Source organism: Oncorhynchus keta, chromosome 34 (assembly GCF_023373465.1).
Source record: "Oncorhynchus keta strain PuntledgeMale-10-30-2019 chromosome 34, Oket_V2, whole genome shotgun sequence".
Classification (NCBI taxonomy): Eukaryota; Metazoa; Chordata; class Actinopteri; order Salmoniformes; family Salmonidae; genus Oncorhynchus; species Oncorhynchus keta.
The window spans coordinates 14,762,836-14,781,522 of NC_068454.1; the positions used below are offsets into that span (position 1 = coordinate 14,762,836).

Below are 18,687 nucleotides of genomic sequence, written 5' to 3' on the forward strand. Positions count from 1 at the left end.
ACACACACAATGACACTCTCAAACACACACACACATACACTCTCAAACACACACACACACACACACACACACACACACACACACACACACACACACACACACACACACACACACACACACACACACACACACACACACACACACACACTCAAACACACACACACACACAGACACTCTCAAACACACACACACACACACACACTCTCAAACACACACACACACACACACACACACACACACACACACACACACACACACACACACACACACACACACACACACACACACACACACACACACACACAATGACACTCTCAAACACACACACACACAGACACTCTCAAACACACACACACACACTGCAGTGTAGCCTATTTTAAACTTGTCTGACCAAGGCCGGTCAACTCAGTACTTTACCTGGTAATGAACAGATTCTAGTAGGAATCGCTGTCCAGATAACTTTAAGGATATGGGGGGGAACGCTAGCTAGCTCTGAATGTGTCATCCAGTATATCATGTTTAAAATTCAGATAGCAGGCAGGTAATCATGCTCGATCTATCCCCCAAAAATGTCAACTCCACATTTAAAAACCTCATCAGACATCTAGTGATTACGATTGACTCAGACAGAGAAATGGGGAAGAGGAATGCCCTAAGCAATTACTTCAGCTCCATGTCTTTTAATAAGGCCAGTGGAGACACACATACACACACACACACAGGCCCGCACACACACACAGACCAACGCAACGCCCAATCTCCCAGCACAGGTGTGAGGAGCAACAGGAAACAGGATGTAGATAGAGGAAGAGGAAGTGATGCGTATATACCTGAGCCTCTCTTGGAGACAGTCTTCATGCTGCGGGACAGGGTGATATACAGCAGAATCAGGAGAGGGATAGGAGTCCTCATCTTCCACCAGACCTAGCAGCCTGAGAGACAAAGAGAGAGAAGTTCAGTGAGAGAGAGTGTGAGAGGGGGGACATTTACAGAGAATAAGATAGAGAGAGAGAGTTAGAGGGGGAGAGAGATGGTGAGACACAGAGAGAGAGAGAGAGAGAGAGAGAGAGAGAGAGAGAGAGAGAGAGAGAGAGAGAGAGAGAGACTTTTGGTCTTTCTTTATTGAAACATTCTTAATTCATTTAAAAATCACCCCCCACTCCTAAAATAAAATAAAAAATAATAAATAAAAATATATCCTATACTGCATACATGTACCATGCTCCTACAAACGTATATCCAAAACATCTTCCCCAGCAATACAGACAGCCCCCCCAACACACCATATCTCCTCAAACATCTCCACACATTTGATCATTTTATAGAACTCAAACTCAACCCTAAGGCGCGCAGAGACCATCCCCTTTGACCCTGTTCCTCCTTGTTAGCCAAATAGCTAACTTTGCCTGAGCAAACAGAAAATTCAACAAAACACATTTTTCTTTCTCCTTACTCGAATACCTGTATCCCATTATAAACATCCCAACAGCAAAAACCACCCCCAACCTGTCACACAGACATTCCAACAGAGACATTAATGGCATTAACCTGGTGCACACAGAAAACACATGAATTACAGTTTCTTTCATTTGACAGAAAGGACACCCCTGCCCAATTCCCGGATCAACCCGTGCCAACCAGCTGTTAGTGGCCAGGGCTCCATGAAGAACCCTCCACTGGAGGTCCCCTGACCTCTTTGGTACTGGGGGTTTGTAGAGAGCCCTCCATCTAAAACCCACCATACTCTCCGCCCCACATATCCCCTGCCACTGATGTGCCTTCACTCCTGTTAGGCTTCTGATGCTCCTCACCTTAACGCAGAGGTTGTAGAGGGCTTTACCTCCCACCCTCTCAAACTCCCCCAGGCTCGGAGTGTTAAAATCTAACAAGTCCTCCAGACCCCCTTGCCAGTCTCCAGTCTCTGCCGTCACCTGCAGTGGCGGGAACATTGGTGGCCCCTCTCCCTTTGGCCTCTCAAACACCCCCCTTACCGGCTCAGACAGTGCCTCCTGGACCTCCTCCAGGAATCTCTCCAGCAGCCTAAGAGACGTTATTCCTGTTTGTTGCGCCAAGACCTCTGGGGTTTTCCACCCCTCCTCTCCCAGCAGTCTCAGGTCACCCAGCCCTTGTAAACCCCCTGCCATCAGTTGCCTCTGCAGGGTGGCCGACTGAACCGATCTCAAAGGGATGGCTGGGTTGTGGAAGATGGGCTCCTCCCACACCCACTGCCCAGGCTCCACACCCCCTTCTCGTGTGGGCCTTAGCAGCTGCCAGGCCCTCAGCACCGCAGAGTAAAACTCTGAGAGACCTGCTGTACTCAGCCTCTCCAGCTTCATGAGGAACAGCTGCCGGTCCAACCCTAATCCGCCAGCTCTCCTCAGCAGCGCGCATGCTGGTTCCCTCCAGCCAACATCAGTGTGGTACAGGAGTCTCTGCACCGCCTTTAGTCGGAAAGCAGCCATCCTGCTCTCCAGTTCCACCAGGCCCTGTCCTCCTTCGTGGACGGTCATGTACAAAACTGCTGCCTTCAGCCAGTGATGTCCCGACCAAAAAAAGTCCACCAGCTTGCGTTGCAGGTCTGCAAGCAGACCGGCGGGGGGTTGAGGACAGCCAGTTTATGCCACAAGGAAGATGCCACCAGGTTGTTGATTATCAGCACCCTCCCTCTATATGACACTTGGGACAGGAGCCACCTCCACCTGGCCAGTCTTGACACCACTGCCTGTGTCAGCCCCTCCCAGTTCTTGCTGACCCACCTCTCCGAGCCCAGGTACACCCCCAACACTTTAAGCCCTTCACAACCCCACTGCAAATCCCCTGGAAGCAGAGGAGGAGCCCTATCCCCCCATGCCCCACATAACAGAGCTTTGCTCTTTCCCCAGTTTACCTTAGCTGATGAAGCTCCCTCGTACGCCTTCAGACTGGTCTCTAGTTCCTGCATATCTTGCCCATCCCTGACCATCACAGAAACATCATCTGCATATGCTGAGACTGCAATTCCTGTCACCACATCCATGCCTGTCCAGCACACTCCCCGCAGTCTCCTGCGTAGCAGTCCTAAAAAAGGCTCAATGGCTAGTGTGTACAGCTGCCCAGATAGAGGACATCCTTGTCTAATGCCCCGTCTCACCCAGACTGGCCTACTGAGCCCCCCTCCCACCTTAACCATACATGACGCCCCAGCATACAACAGCTTCACACAGGTCACAAAACTCTTCCCAAACCCAAACACAGACATCACATTAAACAGATACTCATGATCCACTCTATCAAAAGCCTTCTCTTGATCTAAAGAGACCAGTCCAAAGTTCACATTAGAACCTCTCGACAAGTTCAACATGTCCTAATCAAGAACAAGTTGTCCGTGATTGAGCGTCCCGGTACACAATATGTCTGGTCCTTGTGTATTATAGAGTCCAGATGGGACTTCAGTCTGTTAGAGAGGACCTTGGCAAAAATCTTGTAGTCCGCACAGAGTAATGCCACAGGCCTCCAGTTCTTAAGTTCACACAAGTCCCCTTTTTTGGGCAGGAGAGTCAGAGCCGCCCGACGGCAGCTCATCGGCAACTCTCCTACCCAGACGCATTCTCGCAACACGCAAAAGAAATCCTGTCCAATTGTTCCCCAGAATTTTTGTAAAATTCCACTGGAAGTCCATCGACCCCGGTGCACGACCGGGGACATCTGGTTACTGCCTCTGCCAGTTCATGTGACAACAGAGGAATGTCCATTTCATCCCTCTGTGCCCGAGAGAGCTTAGGGAGTCCTGCGAACAAGACCTGAGCACACATAGGATCACACATTTCTGCCCTATACAATTCAGTATAAAACTCCACAGTCCGCTCCCGCATCTCCCCCACCACAGAGGTCACCCGCCCATCAGACAGCCGTAGACAATGCATACCCTTGGCTTCACTGCTCTGTCTTTCCAAACCAAAGAAGAAGGAGCTGGGAGCATCCATCTCCTTGAGCATGGAGAACCTAGCTCTTACAAGTGCTCCCTTTGCTTTAACCTGGAAAAAACTGCCCAGGTCCCTACGTAATTCGGCTAAGTTAGCCTGGAGGCCTACATTGCCTTGCCCCACCATCTCTACCTCCATCTCACTAATACACCGCTCTAGTTCCCCCAATACTCTCCTAGCCTCTGAGGATGAAAGAGCTGTGTACTGTTGACAGAAAAGCCGAATTTGCACTTTCCCCACATCCCACCACTGACTCAGAGACTCATACTCCTCTCTTCGCTGCCCCCATCTTTCCCAAAAAGTCTGGAAACCTGAGCAAAAAGTGGCATCTTGTAAGAGCTTTACATTGAACTTCCAATAAGATGCCTGCCGGGGCCCTGGTGAAATAGACAGCCGAGCCATGGTTATGTGGTGATCCGAAAACCCCACTGGGAGAATGGTAGCACCCAGCAGCCTATTGCTCTGATTCCTGGACATGTAAAAACGATCAAGTCGAGCTGCACTCACCCTAGCCCCAAAACCTTCACCCACGTATACTGTCTTGTGTTTGGATGTTTAGTTCTCCAAACATCCACTAGGTCAAACTGATTAAAGATGTCCCTTAACACTCCCACTGACACTGCATGAGGCTCTTCCCCATTTCTGCCTTTTGTAAAATCCATTGTACAGTTCCAGTCACCTCCGATCACCAGCGTCTCCTCAGGCGCTACTTGTGAGAGTTCCTGTCTAAGACTCCCAAATAGAACCACTCTTTCTCTCCCTGTGTTAGGCGCATACACATTTATAAAGACAAAACACATGTTGTTAATTTCTGCTTTAACAACAAGCAACCTACCCCTACACACCTCCTTTGAGGAGCACATTTTTACAGCCAGACCCGGTGCAAAAAGGACTGCCACCCCTGCACTAAGATTTGTCCCATGGCTCAACACACTTGCCCCTTTCCACCAGAGCCCCCAATCAACTTCATTCACCACATCACTATGCGTCTCCTGCAGAAACAACACCTGTACTTTTTTTGTTTCACATATTCACTCAACACACTCCTCTTTCCCGCATCTCTGGCGCCATTTATATTGAGAGAGCCTACCCGAAGAGTCTCCATAAGAAGTGGGAGAAAAGCCAGCAGAGAAATAGACCAATAGCAAAGCTCAAAAAGCCCCAGTGTCAGTAAGAAATTAAACATTTAAACAGTGTCTGAAGGTAAACCTTTACGCACTGTTGTGACCCACTTCCTCAACCTAAACCGTTTCTTGGGTGAGAGGACACCATGCCCCTCATTTCTCATAGCATGTTGTACTGATCTTACAAACTTTCTAGGATCAGGAAAAAAAGGAACCTTGTCAGGAACCTCATTCAGGAACCTTGTCAGTTCTCTCAACGTGTACTTAGACCCCTCTGGTTGACTGGCTGTCAGCTCCGGGCCAATTGAAGAGGAGTCTGAAAAAAATAACTCCTCATCCTCTTCCTCAGACTCACTTTCCTCCTCTTCTCTATCTCCCACCCTGACCACCTGCCCTTTCTCTCTGGTTAGGGCCTCACCCACAGCAACAGGCAACATTTCCATGGTGCCTTTGTCCACACCCTTTTTCTTTTTCCTCTTGACACCCTCCTCCTCCCCCCCTAATCTCTTACACTTCCCCACTATACTCTCCTCATCCACTAGAATAACCTGACTAGACGCAGTATCATCTGCACCACCCTCCATAGCATGACTAGGGCCAGCCTCAGCTACAACACCCTCCATAGCATGACTAGGGCCAGCCTCAGCTACAACACCCTCCATAGCATGACTAGGGCCAGCCTCAGCTACAACACCCTTCATAGCATGACTAGGGCCAGCCTCAGCTACAACACCCTCCATAGCATGACTAGGGCCAGCCTCAGCTATACCACCCTCCATAGCATGTCTAGGCCCAGCCTCAGCTACCCCACCATCTCTAGCCTGACTAGACCCAGCCTCTGCTTCTCCACCATCTCTAGCCTGACTAGACCCAGCCTCATCTACACCACAATCTCTAGACTGACTAGGCCCAGCCTCTGCTGTCTGCATCTCCTTACCCCCTGCATTTTGACCTCGATTTCCCCCTTGCGCTCGTACCCTCCCCTTGTCTATGGCCTTTATGTGGGCACGCAAAGCTCTTGTGCCCCAAATCCCCACATTCAAAACACCGTAGACTATCTGTGCTGGCAAAACCTGCATAGAGCCCCTCCCCATGCCTCACTTTAAAATGCACATTTAGCTGTTGCTCATTATTGTTCAGAAACATAAACACTTGCCTCCTGAATGAAACAACGTGCTTAACGGCATCTGCCTGAAAACCTGCTGACAGTACACGGAAACCGCTAGCAAACTTACCAAAACGACTCAGCTCTTTCCTAATTTGATCATCCGTAATAAACGGAGGCAAATTTGCCACTACAACTCTTGTTGAAGGGGTAGAGAGAGGTGAAATTGACACCAACACATCCCTTACAAATATTCCGCTAGCAATTAGCCTACCGACCAAATTAGCCCTTTTCATGAACACAACAACAGCTTTGTTCATTCTAGAAGCAGAATGTATAAACTCAGCTCCTACCTGTTCACCGACCGCGAGCAGAACCTCCTCCACCTTAACTCCGTTCTCAGGAACACACCTGAACCCATGCTGTATAGACAGCGTCTCCTGCGCGCTAGGCTGAGAAGCCATTGCGCACACTAGACTGTAAGTCGCTTTGGATAAAAGCGTCTGCTAAATGGCATATATTATTATTATTATTATTATTTTTAGACCTTGCAACCCCCAGGAACGTTACTCTGTCCTCTTCCACCCTAACTTTGAAAAAAAAAAAAACTTTGGATACCGCTAAAAACAAATATTGCATTAACCCTCCACCATAGAAAATAACATGTAAAGAAAATAATAGAATCAAGAAAGTTAGTTAGGATAGAGCTTTCCACACCAAACACTCAAACTCCAAAAACACCCAGCATGCACCGAGAGAGAGAGAGAGAGAGAGAGAGAGAGAGAGAGAGAGAGAGAGAGAGAGAGAGAGAGAGAGAGAAAAGTCAGCCATTTTTCAATAGAGGATCACGTTTTCCACACATCGAAGACAGCAGAGCCATCAGGGAAAAAAAATATGTATTTAACCCACACACACACACACACTCCTGTCCTCACATTCCCCTAAGGGCATCTAATGGTGATTGCAATAGAGAAAGTTATCATAGCGGAGCTATTTTAAGAGGTACCATTCCCTGGCAGAGATGCTGACAAATCAATAAAGAGATAATTACATGTGTAAAGAAAACCATTTTTAACCACTGGCTTCATTCAATGGAGGAGTGTGAAGGTTGGGATGTGGGGGATTTCAATTCATACACACTAACACACACTCACACTAACACTAACACACACTAACACACACTAACACACACTAACACTAACACTAACACACACTAACACACACTAACACTAACACACACTAACACTAACACACTAACACACACTCACACTAACACTAACACACACTCACACTAACACACACTAACACTAACACACTAACACACACTCACACTAACACTAACACACACTCACACTAACACACACTAACACACACTAACACTAACACTAACACACACTAACACACTAACACACACTCACACTAACACTAACACACACTAACACACACTAACACACACTAACACTAACACACACTAACACTAACACACACTAACACACACTCACACTAACACACACTAACACTAACACACATTAACACACACTAACACACTAACACACACTAACACTAACACTAACACACACTAACACACTAACACACACTCACACTAACACACACTAACACACACACACACACACACACACACACACACACACACACACACACACACACACACACACACACACACACACACACACACTCAAAATAACACCCACACAATGACACACACGCACTCCCACTAACACACACTCCCACAAACACCCACACACTAACACACACACACACTAACACACACACTCACACTAACACCCACACCCACACCCACATACTCACACTAACACACACTAACACCAACACCAACACACACTAACACCAACACACACTCACACCAACACCCACACACTCACACTAACACCAACACCCACACACTCACACCAACACCCGCACAATCACACTTACACCAACACCCACACACTCACACTAACACCAACACCCGCACACTCACACTAACACCAACACACTAACACTAACACCAACACACTAACACTAACACCCACACACTCACACTAACACACACCCACACACTAACACCCTCAAACCGACACCCTCTCACACCAACAACCACACATTCAAACTAACACACACTCACAATAACACCAATACACACACACACTAACACTAACACCCACACACCAACACCAACACACACTCACACTAACACCCACACACTCACACCAACAACCACACAATCACACTAACACTAACACCAATACACTCATACTAACACCCACACACCAACACACACTCACACTAACACCCACACACTCTTACTAACACCAATACACACACACTAACACATACTAACACCCACGCACACTAACACCCACACACTGACACCAACACACACTCACACTAACACCCAAACACACACCCACACACACACTAACACCCCCACACTGACACCAACACCAACACACACTCACACTAACACCCACACCCACACCCACACACTCATACACACTAACACCCACCCACACACACACTAACACCTACACACTAACACACACTCACACTAACACCAACACCAACACACACTAACACCCAAACACACACTAACACACACACACTCACACTAACGCACACACACACACACACACACACACTAACACCAATACACTCATACTAACACCCACACACCAACACACACTCACACTAACACCCACACACTCTTACTAACACCAATACACACACACTAACACATACTAACATCCACGCACACTAACCCCCACACACTGACACCAACACACACTCACACTAACACCCACACACTCACACACACAATAACACACACTAACACCAACACACACTCACACTAACACCCAAACACACACCCACACACACACTAACACCCCCACACTGACACCAACACCAACACACACTCACACTAACACCCACACCCACACACTCATACACACTAACACCCACCCACACACACACTAACACCCACACACTAACACACACTCACACTAACACCAACACCAACACACACTAACACCCAAACACACACTCACACACACACACTCACACTAACACACACACACACACACACACACACACACACACACACACACACACACACACACACACACACACACACACACACACACACACACACACACTAACACCAATACACTCATACTAACACCCACACACCAACACACACTCACACTAACACCCACACACTCTTACTAACACCAATACACACACACTAACACATACTAACATCCACGCACACTAACCCCCACACACTGACACCAACACACACTCACACTAACACCCACACACTCACACACACTAACACCCACCCACACACACAATAACACACCAACACACACTCACACTAACACCCAAACACACACCCACACACACACTAACACCCCCACACTGACACCAACACCAACACACACTCACACTAACACCCACACCCACACACTCATACACACTAACACCCACCCACACACACACTAACACCTACACACTAACACACACTCACACTAACACCAACACCAACACACACTAACACCCAAACACACACTAACACACACACACTCACACTAACGCACACACACACACACACTAACACCAATACACTCATACTAACACCCACACACCAACACACACTCACACTAACACCCACACACTCTTACTAACACCAATACACACACACACTAACACATACTAACACCCACGCACACTAACCCCCACACACTGACACCAACACACACTCACACTAACACCCACACACTCACACACACTAACACCCACCCACACACACAATAACACACACTAACACCAACACACACTCACACTAACACCCAAACACACACCCAAATACACACTAACACCCCCACACTGACACCAACACCAACACACACTCACACTAACACCCACACCCACACACTAATACACACTAACACCCACCCACACACACACTAACACCTACACACTAACACACACTCACACTAACACCAACACCAACACACACTAACACCAATACACTCATACTAACACCCACACACTCACACTAACACCCACACACTCACACTAACATCAATACACACACACTAACACACACTAACACCCACACACACACTAACACCCACACACTGACACGAACACACACTCACACTAACACCCACACACACTAACAAACACTAACACCAACACACATTCACACTAACACCCAAACACACACGAACACACACCCACCCACACACACCAACACACACTCACACTCACACACTAACACCCACACACCCACACATTCACATCCACACACACTAACACCTACACACTAACACCCAAACACACACTAACACACACTCACACACTAACACCTACACACTCACACTAACACCCACACATTCACATCCACACACACTGACACCCACACACTAACACACACTCACACAAACACTCACACACTCACACCTACTAACTTCTTGACGCTACACATCCCTTTAGAGGGGATAATTGTCACCAACAACTGCTGAATTGCATAGCGCCACATTCAAATAATATTACTACAAATATTTATATTAATGAAATCACAAGTGCAATATAGCAAAACACAGCTTAGCCTTTTGTTAATCCACTTGTCGTATCAGATTTTGCGAAAGCAATCCAAGCGTTTGTGTAAGTTTATCGATCGCCCGACAAAACATTATGAACGCCTAGCATCAAGTAGCTTGGTCACGAAAATCAGAAAAACAATCAAATTAATCGTTTACCTTTGATGATCTTCGAATGTTTTCACTCACGAGATACAGTTACACAATAAATGTTCCTTTTGTTCCATAAAGATTGTTCCATGATTGTTTTTATATCCAAAATACCTCCTGTTTGTAAATCATGTTAACAGATGAAGGCGGTAGGTTCATCTCATTGTGGCAAACAACATACTCTAAGATATAGTAACCCACTCTAATGACTAGACTGTGATATGAATATGTGTGTGTGTGTGTGCATGTGTGTGTGTGTCTGTCTGTGTGTCTGTCTGTGTGTGTGTGTGTGTCTTTCTGTGTGTGTGTAGGTGTATGACATTGAAGATGAATGGATTTCCTGGTGATTAACTGTAAGTGAATAGAAAGAAGTGTGTTTAGTTTGGAGAACAGACATCAACACCATTTAGTCCACATTACCTGTCTCTGATGTGCTGTGACAGTACGACATATGCTGCAAGGTGTAATTTTATTGGGTAATCCTTTGTCCTTTCCACTGAAGTGCTTTTCGATTGGTCACTCTCTGTCCTCTGGTGTGCTGTTAGATTGGGCAGAAACATTACATGACCTAAAGTATGTGGACACCTGTTCGTCGAACAGCTCATTCCAGAATCATGGGCGTTAATATGGAGTTGGTCCCCCCTTTGCTGCTATAAAAGCCTCTACTCTTCTGGGAAGGCTTTCCACTAGATGTTGGAACATTGTTGCAGGGACTTGCTTCCATTCAGCCACAAGAGCATTATTGAGGTCAGGGCACTGATGTAGGGCGATTAGGCCTGGCTCACAGTCAGCTTTCCAATTTATCAGATTTTGCGAAAGCAATCCAAGCGTTTGTGTAAGTTTATCGATCGCCCGACAAAACATTATGAACGCCTAGCATCAAGTAGCTTGGTCACGAAAATCAGAAAAACAATCAAATTAATCGTTTACCTTTGATGATCTTCGAATGTTTTCACTCACGAGATACAGTTACACAATAAATGTTCCTTTTGTTCCATAAAGATTGTTCCATGATTGTTTTTATATCCAAAATACCTCCTGTTTGTAAATCATGTTAACAGATGAAGGCGGTAGGTTCATCTCATTGTGGCAAACAACATACTCTAAGATATAGTAACCCACTCTAATGACTAGACTGTGATATGAATATGTGTGTGTGTGTGTGCATGTGTGTGTGTGTCTGTCTGTGTGTCTGTCTGTGTGTGTGTGTGTGTCTTTCTGTGTGTGTGTAGGTGTATGACATTGAAGATGAATGGATTTCCTGGTGATTAACTGTAAGTGAATAGAAAGAAGTGTGTTTAGTTTGGAGAACAGACATCAACACCATTTAGTCCACATTACCTGTCTCTGATGTGCTGTGACAGTACGACATATGCTGCAAGGTGTAATTTTATTGGGTAATCCTTTGTCCTTTCCACTGAAGTGCTTTTCGATTGGTCACTCTCTGTCCTCTGGTGTGCTGTTAGATTGGGCAGAAACATTACATGACCTAAAGTATGTGGACACCTGTTCGTCGAACAGCTCATTCCAGAATCATGGGCGTTAATATGGAGTTGGTCCCCCCTTTGCTGCTATAAAAGCCTCTACTCTTCTGGGAAGGCTTTCCACTAGATGTTGGAACATTGTTGCAGGGACTTGCTTCCATTCAGCCACAAGAGCATTATTGAGGTCAGGGCACTGATGTAGGGCGATTAGGCCTGGCTCACAGTCAGCTTTCCAATTTATCCCAAAGGTGTTTGATGGGGTTGAGGTCTGGGCATTGTGCAGGCCAGTCAAGTTCTTCCACACCGATCCCGGCAAACCATTTCTGTATGGACCTTGCTTTCTGCACGGGGCATTGTCAAGCTGAAACAGGAAAGGGCCTTCCCCAAACTGTTGCCACAAAGTTGGAAGCACAGAATAATCTAGAAAGTAATTGTATGCTGTGGCGTTAAGATTTCCCTTCCCTGGAACTAAGGGGCCTGAACCATGAAAAACAGCTCCAGACCATTATTCCTCCTCCACCAAACTTTACAGTTGGCACTATGCATTGAGGCAGGTAGCTTTCTCCTGGCATCTTGCCAAACCCAGATTCGTCCATCAGACTGCCAGATGGTGAAGCGCGATTCATCACTCCAGAGAACGAGTGTGTGTATGTGTCTATATGAATCAAAATTTTGATGGAAAAGACACAATATTTCCACACTGTATTAGCTGGAGCCATAATGATGACAACTAGAATTCAGTGCTCTTTTGCATGAGGAGATGATGGTCTTCAATCCCTACTAATATATCCACCATTTCATTATTTTATTCACAAGTACCAAACAATCAAAACAAAGCTCTTGAAGAACCCTGCAAATGGAAAAGGCCTGCAGATGTGAATACAGTAGAGTGAGTGGACTGGGCTGGATTCAGATGTGAATACAGTAGAGTGAGTGGGCTGGGCTGGATTCAGATGTGAATACAGTAGAGTGAGTGGGCTGGGCTGGATTCAGATGTGAATACAGTAGAGTGAGTGGGCTGGGTTGGATGCAGATGTGAATACAGTAGAGTGAGTGGGCTGGGCTGGATTCAGATGTGAATACAGTAGAGTGAGTGGGCTGGGCTGGATTCAGATGTGAATACAGTAGAGTGAGTGGGCTGGGCTGGATGCAGATGTGAATACAGTAGAGTGAGTGGGCTGGGCTGGATTCAGATGTGAATACAGTAGAGTGAGTGGGCTGGGCTGGATGCAGATGTGAATACAGTAGAGTGAGTGGGCTGGGCTGTATTCAGATGTGAATACAGTAGAGTGAGTGGGCTGGGCTGGATGCAGATGTGAATACAGTAGAGTGAGTGGGCTGGGCTGGATTCAGATGTGAATACAGTAGAGTGAGTGGGCTGGGCTGGATTCAGATGTGAATACAGTAGAGTGAGTGGGCTGGGCTGGATTCAGATGTGAATACAGTAGAGTGAGTGGGCTGGGTTGGATGCAGATGTGAATACAGTAGAGTGAGATGTGAATACAGTAGAGTGAGTGGGCTGGGCTGTATTCAGATGTGAATACAGTAGAGTGAGTGGGCTGGGCTGGATGCAGATGTGAATACAGTAGAGTGAGTGGGCTGGGCTGGATTCAGATGTGAATACAGTAGAGTGCGTGGGCTGGGATGGATGCAGATGTGAATACAGTAGAGTGAGTGGGCTGGGCTGGATTCAGTTGAAGTGTTTCTATTGAGATTTGAAAGGCACACAATTCCACTGTGGCTACCGTAGGAACAAGGGGGTCAGAGGTGACAGCGATCATAGACTGAGATGAGATGAGATGAGAGGAGGAGAGAAACAACAAACGGCCTTGGGAAGACTGGAGGCAGTTCAAAATCAAATCAAATTGTATTGGTCACATACACATATTTAGCAGAAGTTATTGCAGGTGTAGCTGCCAGCCACCATGTTGGCCAGTGGTCTCTATGCTGCTCCTGCCTGTCCGCATGTTGGCCAGTGGTCTCTATGCTGCTTCTGCCTGTCCCCATGTTGGCCAGTGGTCTCTATGCTGCTCCTGCCTGTCCGCATGTTGGCCAGTGGTCTCTATGCTGCTCCTGCCTGTCCCCATGTTGGCCAGTTGTCTCGATGCTGCTCCTGCCTGTCCCCATGTTGGCCAGTGGTCTCTATGCTGCTCCTGCCTGTCCCCATGTTGGCCAGTGGTCTCTATGCTGCTTCTGCCTGTCCCCATGTTGGCCAGTGGTCTGTATGATGCTCCTGCCTGTCCCCATGTTGGCCAGTGGTCTCTATGCTGCTCCTGCCTGTCCCCATGTTGGCCAGTGGTCTCTATGCTGCTCCCGCCTGTCCCCATGTTGGCCAGTGGTCTCTATGCTGCTCCTGCCTGTCCCCATGTTGGCCAGTGGTCTCTATGCTGCTCCTGCCTGTCGCCATGTTGGCCAGTGGTCTCAATGCTGCTCCTGCCTGTCCCCATGTTGGCCAGTGGTCTCTATGATGCTCCTGCCTGTCCGCATGTTGGCCAGTGGTCTCTATACTGCTCCTGCCTGTCCCCATGTTGGCCAGTGGTCTCTATGCTGCTCCTGCCTGTCCCCATGTTGGCCAGTGGTCTCTATGCTGCTCCTGCCTGTCCCCATGTTGGCCAGTGGTCTCTATGCTGCTCCTGCCTGTCCGCATGTTGGCCAGTGGTCTCTATGCTTCTCCCTGCCTGTCCCCATGTTGGCCAGTGGTCTCTATGCTGCTCCTGCCTGTCCCCATGTTGGCCAGTGGTCTCTATGCTGCTCCTGCCTGTCCCCATGTTGGTTAGTGGTCTCTATGCTGCTCCTGCCTGTCCCCATGTTGGCCAGTGGTCTCTATGCTGCTCCTGCCTGTCCCCATGTTGGCCAGTGGTCTCTATGCTGCTCCTGCCTGTCCGCATGTTGGCCAGTTGTCTCTATGCTGCTCCTGCCTGTCCCCATGTTGGCCAGTGGTCTCTATGCTGCTCCTGCCTGTCCCCATGTTGGCCAGTGGTCTCTATGCTGCTCCTGCCTGTCCGCATGTTGGCCAGTGGTCTCTATGCTGCTCCTGCCTGTCCCCATGTTGGCCAGTGGTCTCTATGCTGCTCCTGCCTGTCCCCATGTTGGCCAGTGGTCTCTATGCTGCTCCTGCCTGTCCCCATGTTGGCCAGTGGTCTCTATGCTGCTCCTGCCTGTCCCCATGTTGGCCAGTGGTCTCTATGCTGCTCCTGCCTGTCCCCATGTTGGCCAGTGGTCTCTATGCTGCTCCTGCCTGTCCGCATGTTGGCCAGTTGTCTCTATGCTGCTCCTGCCTGTCCCCATGTTGGCCAGTGGTCTCTATGCTGCTCTTGCCTGTCCCCATGTTGGCCAGTAGTCTCTATGCTGCTCCTGCCTGTCCCCATGTTGGCCAGTGGTCTCTATGCTGCTCCCGCCTGTCCCCATGTTGGCCAGTGGTCTCTATGCTGCTCCTGCCTGTCCCCATGTTGGCCAGTGGTCTCAATGCTGCTCCTGCCTGTCCGCATGTTGGCCAGTTGTCTCGATGCTGCTCCTGCCTGTCCCCATGTTGGCCAGTGGTCTCTATGCTGCTCCTGCCTGTCCCCACGTTGGCCAGTGGTCTCTATGCTGCTCCTGCCTGTCCGCATGTTAGCCAGTGGTCTCTATGCTGCTCCTGCCTGTCCCCATGTTGGCCAGTGGTCTCTATGCTGCTCCTGCCTGTCCCCATGTTGGCCAGTGGTCTCTATGCTGCTCCTGCCTGTCCCCATGTTGGCCAGTGGTCTCTATGATGCTCCTGCCTGTCCGCATGTTGGCCAGTGGTCTCTATACTGCTCCTGCCTGTCCCCATGTTGGCCAGTGGTCTCTATGCTGCTCCTGCCTGTCCCCATGTTGGCCAGTGGTCTCTATGCTGCTCCTGCCTGTCCCCATGTTGGCCAGTAGTCTCTATGCTGCTCCTGCCTGTCCCCATGTTGGCCAGTGGTCTCTATGCTGCTCCCGCCTGTCCCCATGTTGGCCAGTGGTCTCTATGCTGCTCCTGCCTGTCCCCATGTTGGCCAGTGGTCTCTATGCTGCTCCTGCCTGTCCCCATGTTGGCCAGTGGTCTCTATGCTGCTCCTGCCTGTCGCCATGTTGGCCAGTGGTCTCAATGCTGCTCCTGCCTGTCCCCATGTTGGCCAGTGGTCTCTATGATGCTCCTGCCTGTCCGCATGTTGGCCAGTGGTCTCTATACTGCTCCTGCCTGTCCCCATGTTGGCCAGTGGTCTCTATGCTGCTCCTGCCTGTCCCCATGTTGGCCAGTGGTCTCTATGCTGCTCCTGCCTGTCCCCATGTTGGCCAGTGGTCTCTATGCTGCTCCTGCCTGTCCGCATGTTGGCCAGTGGTCTCTATGCTGCTCCTGCCTGTCCCCGTGTTGGCCAGTGGTCTCTATGCTGCTCCTGCCTGTCCCCATGTTGGCCAGTGGTCTCTATGCTGCTCCTGCCTGTCCCCATGTTGGTTAGTGGTCTCTATGCTGCTCCTGCCTGTCCCCATGTTGGCCAGTGGTCTCTATGCTGCTCCTGCCTGTCCCCATGTTGGCCAGTGGTCTCTATGCTGCTCCTGCCTGTGCGCATGTTGGCCAGTTGTCTCTATGCTGCTCCTGCCTGTCCCCATGTTGGCCAGTGGTCTCTATGCTGCTCCTGCCTGTCCCCATGTTGGCCAGTGGTCTCTATGCTGCTCCTGCCTGTCCGCATGTTGGCCAGTGGTCTCTATGCTGCTCCTGCCTGTCCCCATGTTGGCCAGTGGTCTCTATGCTGCTCCTGCCTGTCCCCATGTTGGCCAGTGGTCTCTATGCTGCTCCTGCCTGTCCCCATGTTGGCCAGTGGTCTCTATGCTGCTCCTGCCTGTCCCCATGTTGGCCAGTGGTCTCTATGCTGCTCCTGCCTGTCCCCATGTTGGCCAGTGGTCTCTATGCTGCTCCTGCCTGTCCGCATGTTGGCCAGTTGTCTCGATGCTGCTCCTGCCTGTCCCCATGTTGGCCAGTGGTCTCTATGCTGCTCCTGCCTGTCCCCACGTTGGCCAGTGGTCTCTATGCTGCTCCTGCCTGTCCGCATGTTAGCCAGTGGTCTCTATGCTGCTCCTGCCTGTCCCCATGTTGGCCAGTGGTCTCTATGCTGCTCCTGCCTGTCCCCATGTTGGCCAGTGGTCTCTATGCTGCTCCTGCCTGTCCCCATGTTGGCCAGTGGTCTCTATGATGCTCCTGCCTGTCCGCATGTTGGCCAGTGGTCTCTATACTGCTCCTGCCTGTCCCCATGTTGGCCAGTGGTCTCTATGCTGCTCCTGCCTGTCCCCATGTTGGCCAGTGGTCTCTATGCTGCTCCTGCCTGTCCCCATGTTGGCCAGTGGTCTCTATGCTGCTCCTGCCTGTCCGCATGTTGGCCAGTGGTCTCTATGCTGCTCCTGCCTGTCCCCATGTTGGCCAGTGGTCTCTATGCTGCTCCTGCCTGTCCCCATGTTGGCCAGTGGTCTCTATGCTGCTCCTGCCTGTCCCCATGTTGGTTAGTGGTCTCTATGCTGCTCCTGCCTGTCCCCATGTTGGCCAGTGGTCTCTATGCTGCTCCTGCCTGTCCCCATGTTGGCCAGTGGTCTCTATGCTGCTCCTGCCTGTCCGCATGTTGGCCAGTTGTCTCTATGCTGCTCCTGCCTGTCCCCATGTTGGCCAGTGGTCTCTATGCTGCTCCTGCCTGTCCCCATGTTGGCCAGTGGTCTCTATGCTGCTCCTGCCTGTCCGCATGTTGGCCAGTGGTCTCTATGCTGCTCCTGCCTGTCCCCATGTTGGCCAGTGGTCTCTATGCTGCTCCTGCCTGTCCCCATGTTGGCCAGTGGTCTCTATGCTGCTCCTGCCTGTCCCCATGTTGGCCAGTGGTCTCTATGCTGCTCCTGCCTGTCCCCATGTTGGCCAGTGGTCTCTATGCTGCTCCTGCCTGTCCCCATGTTGGCCAGTGGTCTCTATGCTGCTCCTGCCTGTCCCCATGTTGGCCAGTGGTCTCTATGATGCTCCTGCCTGTCCGCATGTTGGCCAGTGGTCTCTATACTGCTCCTGCCTGTCCCCATGTTGGCCAGTGGTCTCTATGCTGCTCCTGCCTGTCCCCATGTTGGCCAGTGGTCTCTATGCTGCTCCTGCCTGTCCCCATGTTGGCCAGTGGTCTCTATGCTGCTCCTGCCTGTCCGCATGTTGGCCAGTGGTCTCTATGCTGCTCCTGCCTGTCCCCATGTTGGCCAGTGGTCTCTATGCTGCTC

The 18,687-nt window shown here is 49.7% G+C and overlaps 1 protein-coding gene across 7 annotated transcripts in view; it reads right to left on the bottom strand.

Annotated features, from left to right (window-relative positions):
* Positions 1-18,687, bottom strand: part of LOC118366765 (interleukin-1 receptor accessory protein-like 1-B) — a 580,901-nt gene that overhangs the window by 491,200 nt on the left and 71,014 nt on the right. For all 7 annotated transcript variants that reach the window (XM_052493220.1, XM_052493224.1, XM_052493222.1 and 4 more), the window contains exon 2: positions 831-932. In XM_052493220.1, coding sequence (XP_052349180.1) covers positions 831-912 — 82 coding nt within the window. In that variant the 5' untranslated portion in view covers positions 913-932. The remainder of the gene's footprint in view (positions 1-830; positions 933-18,687) is intronic.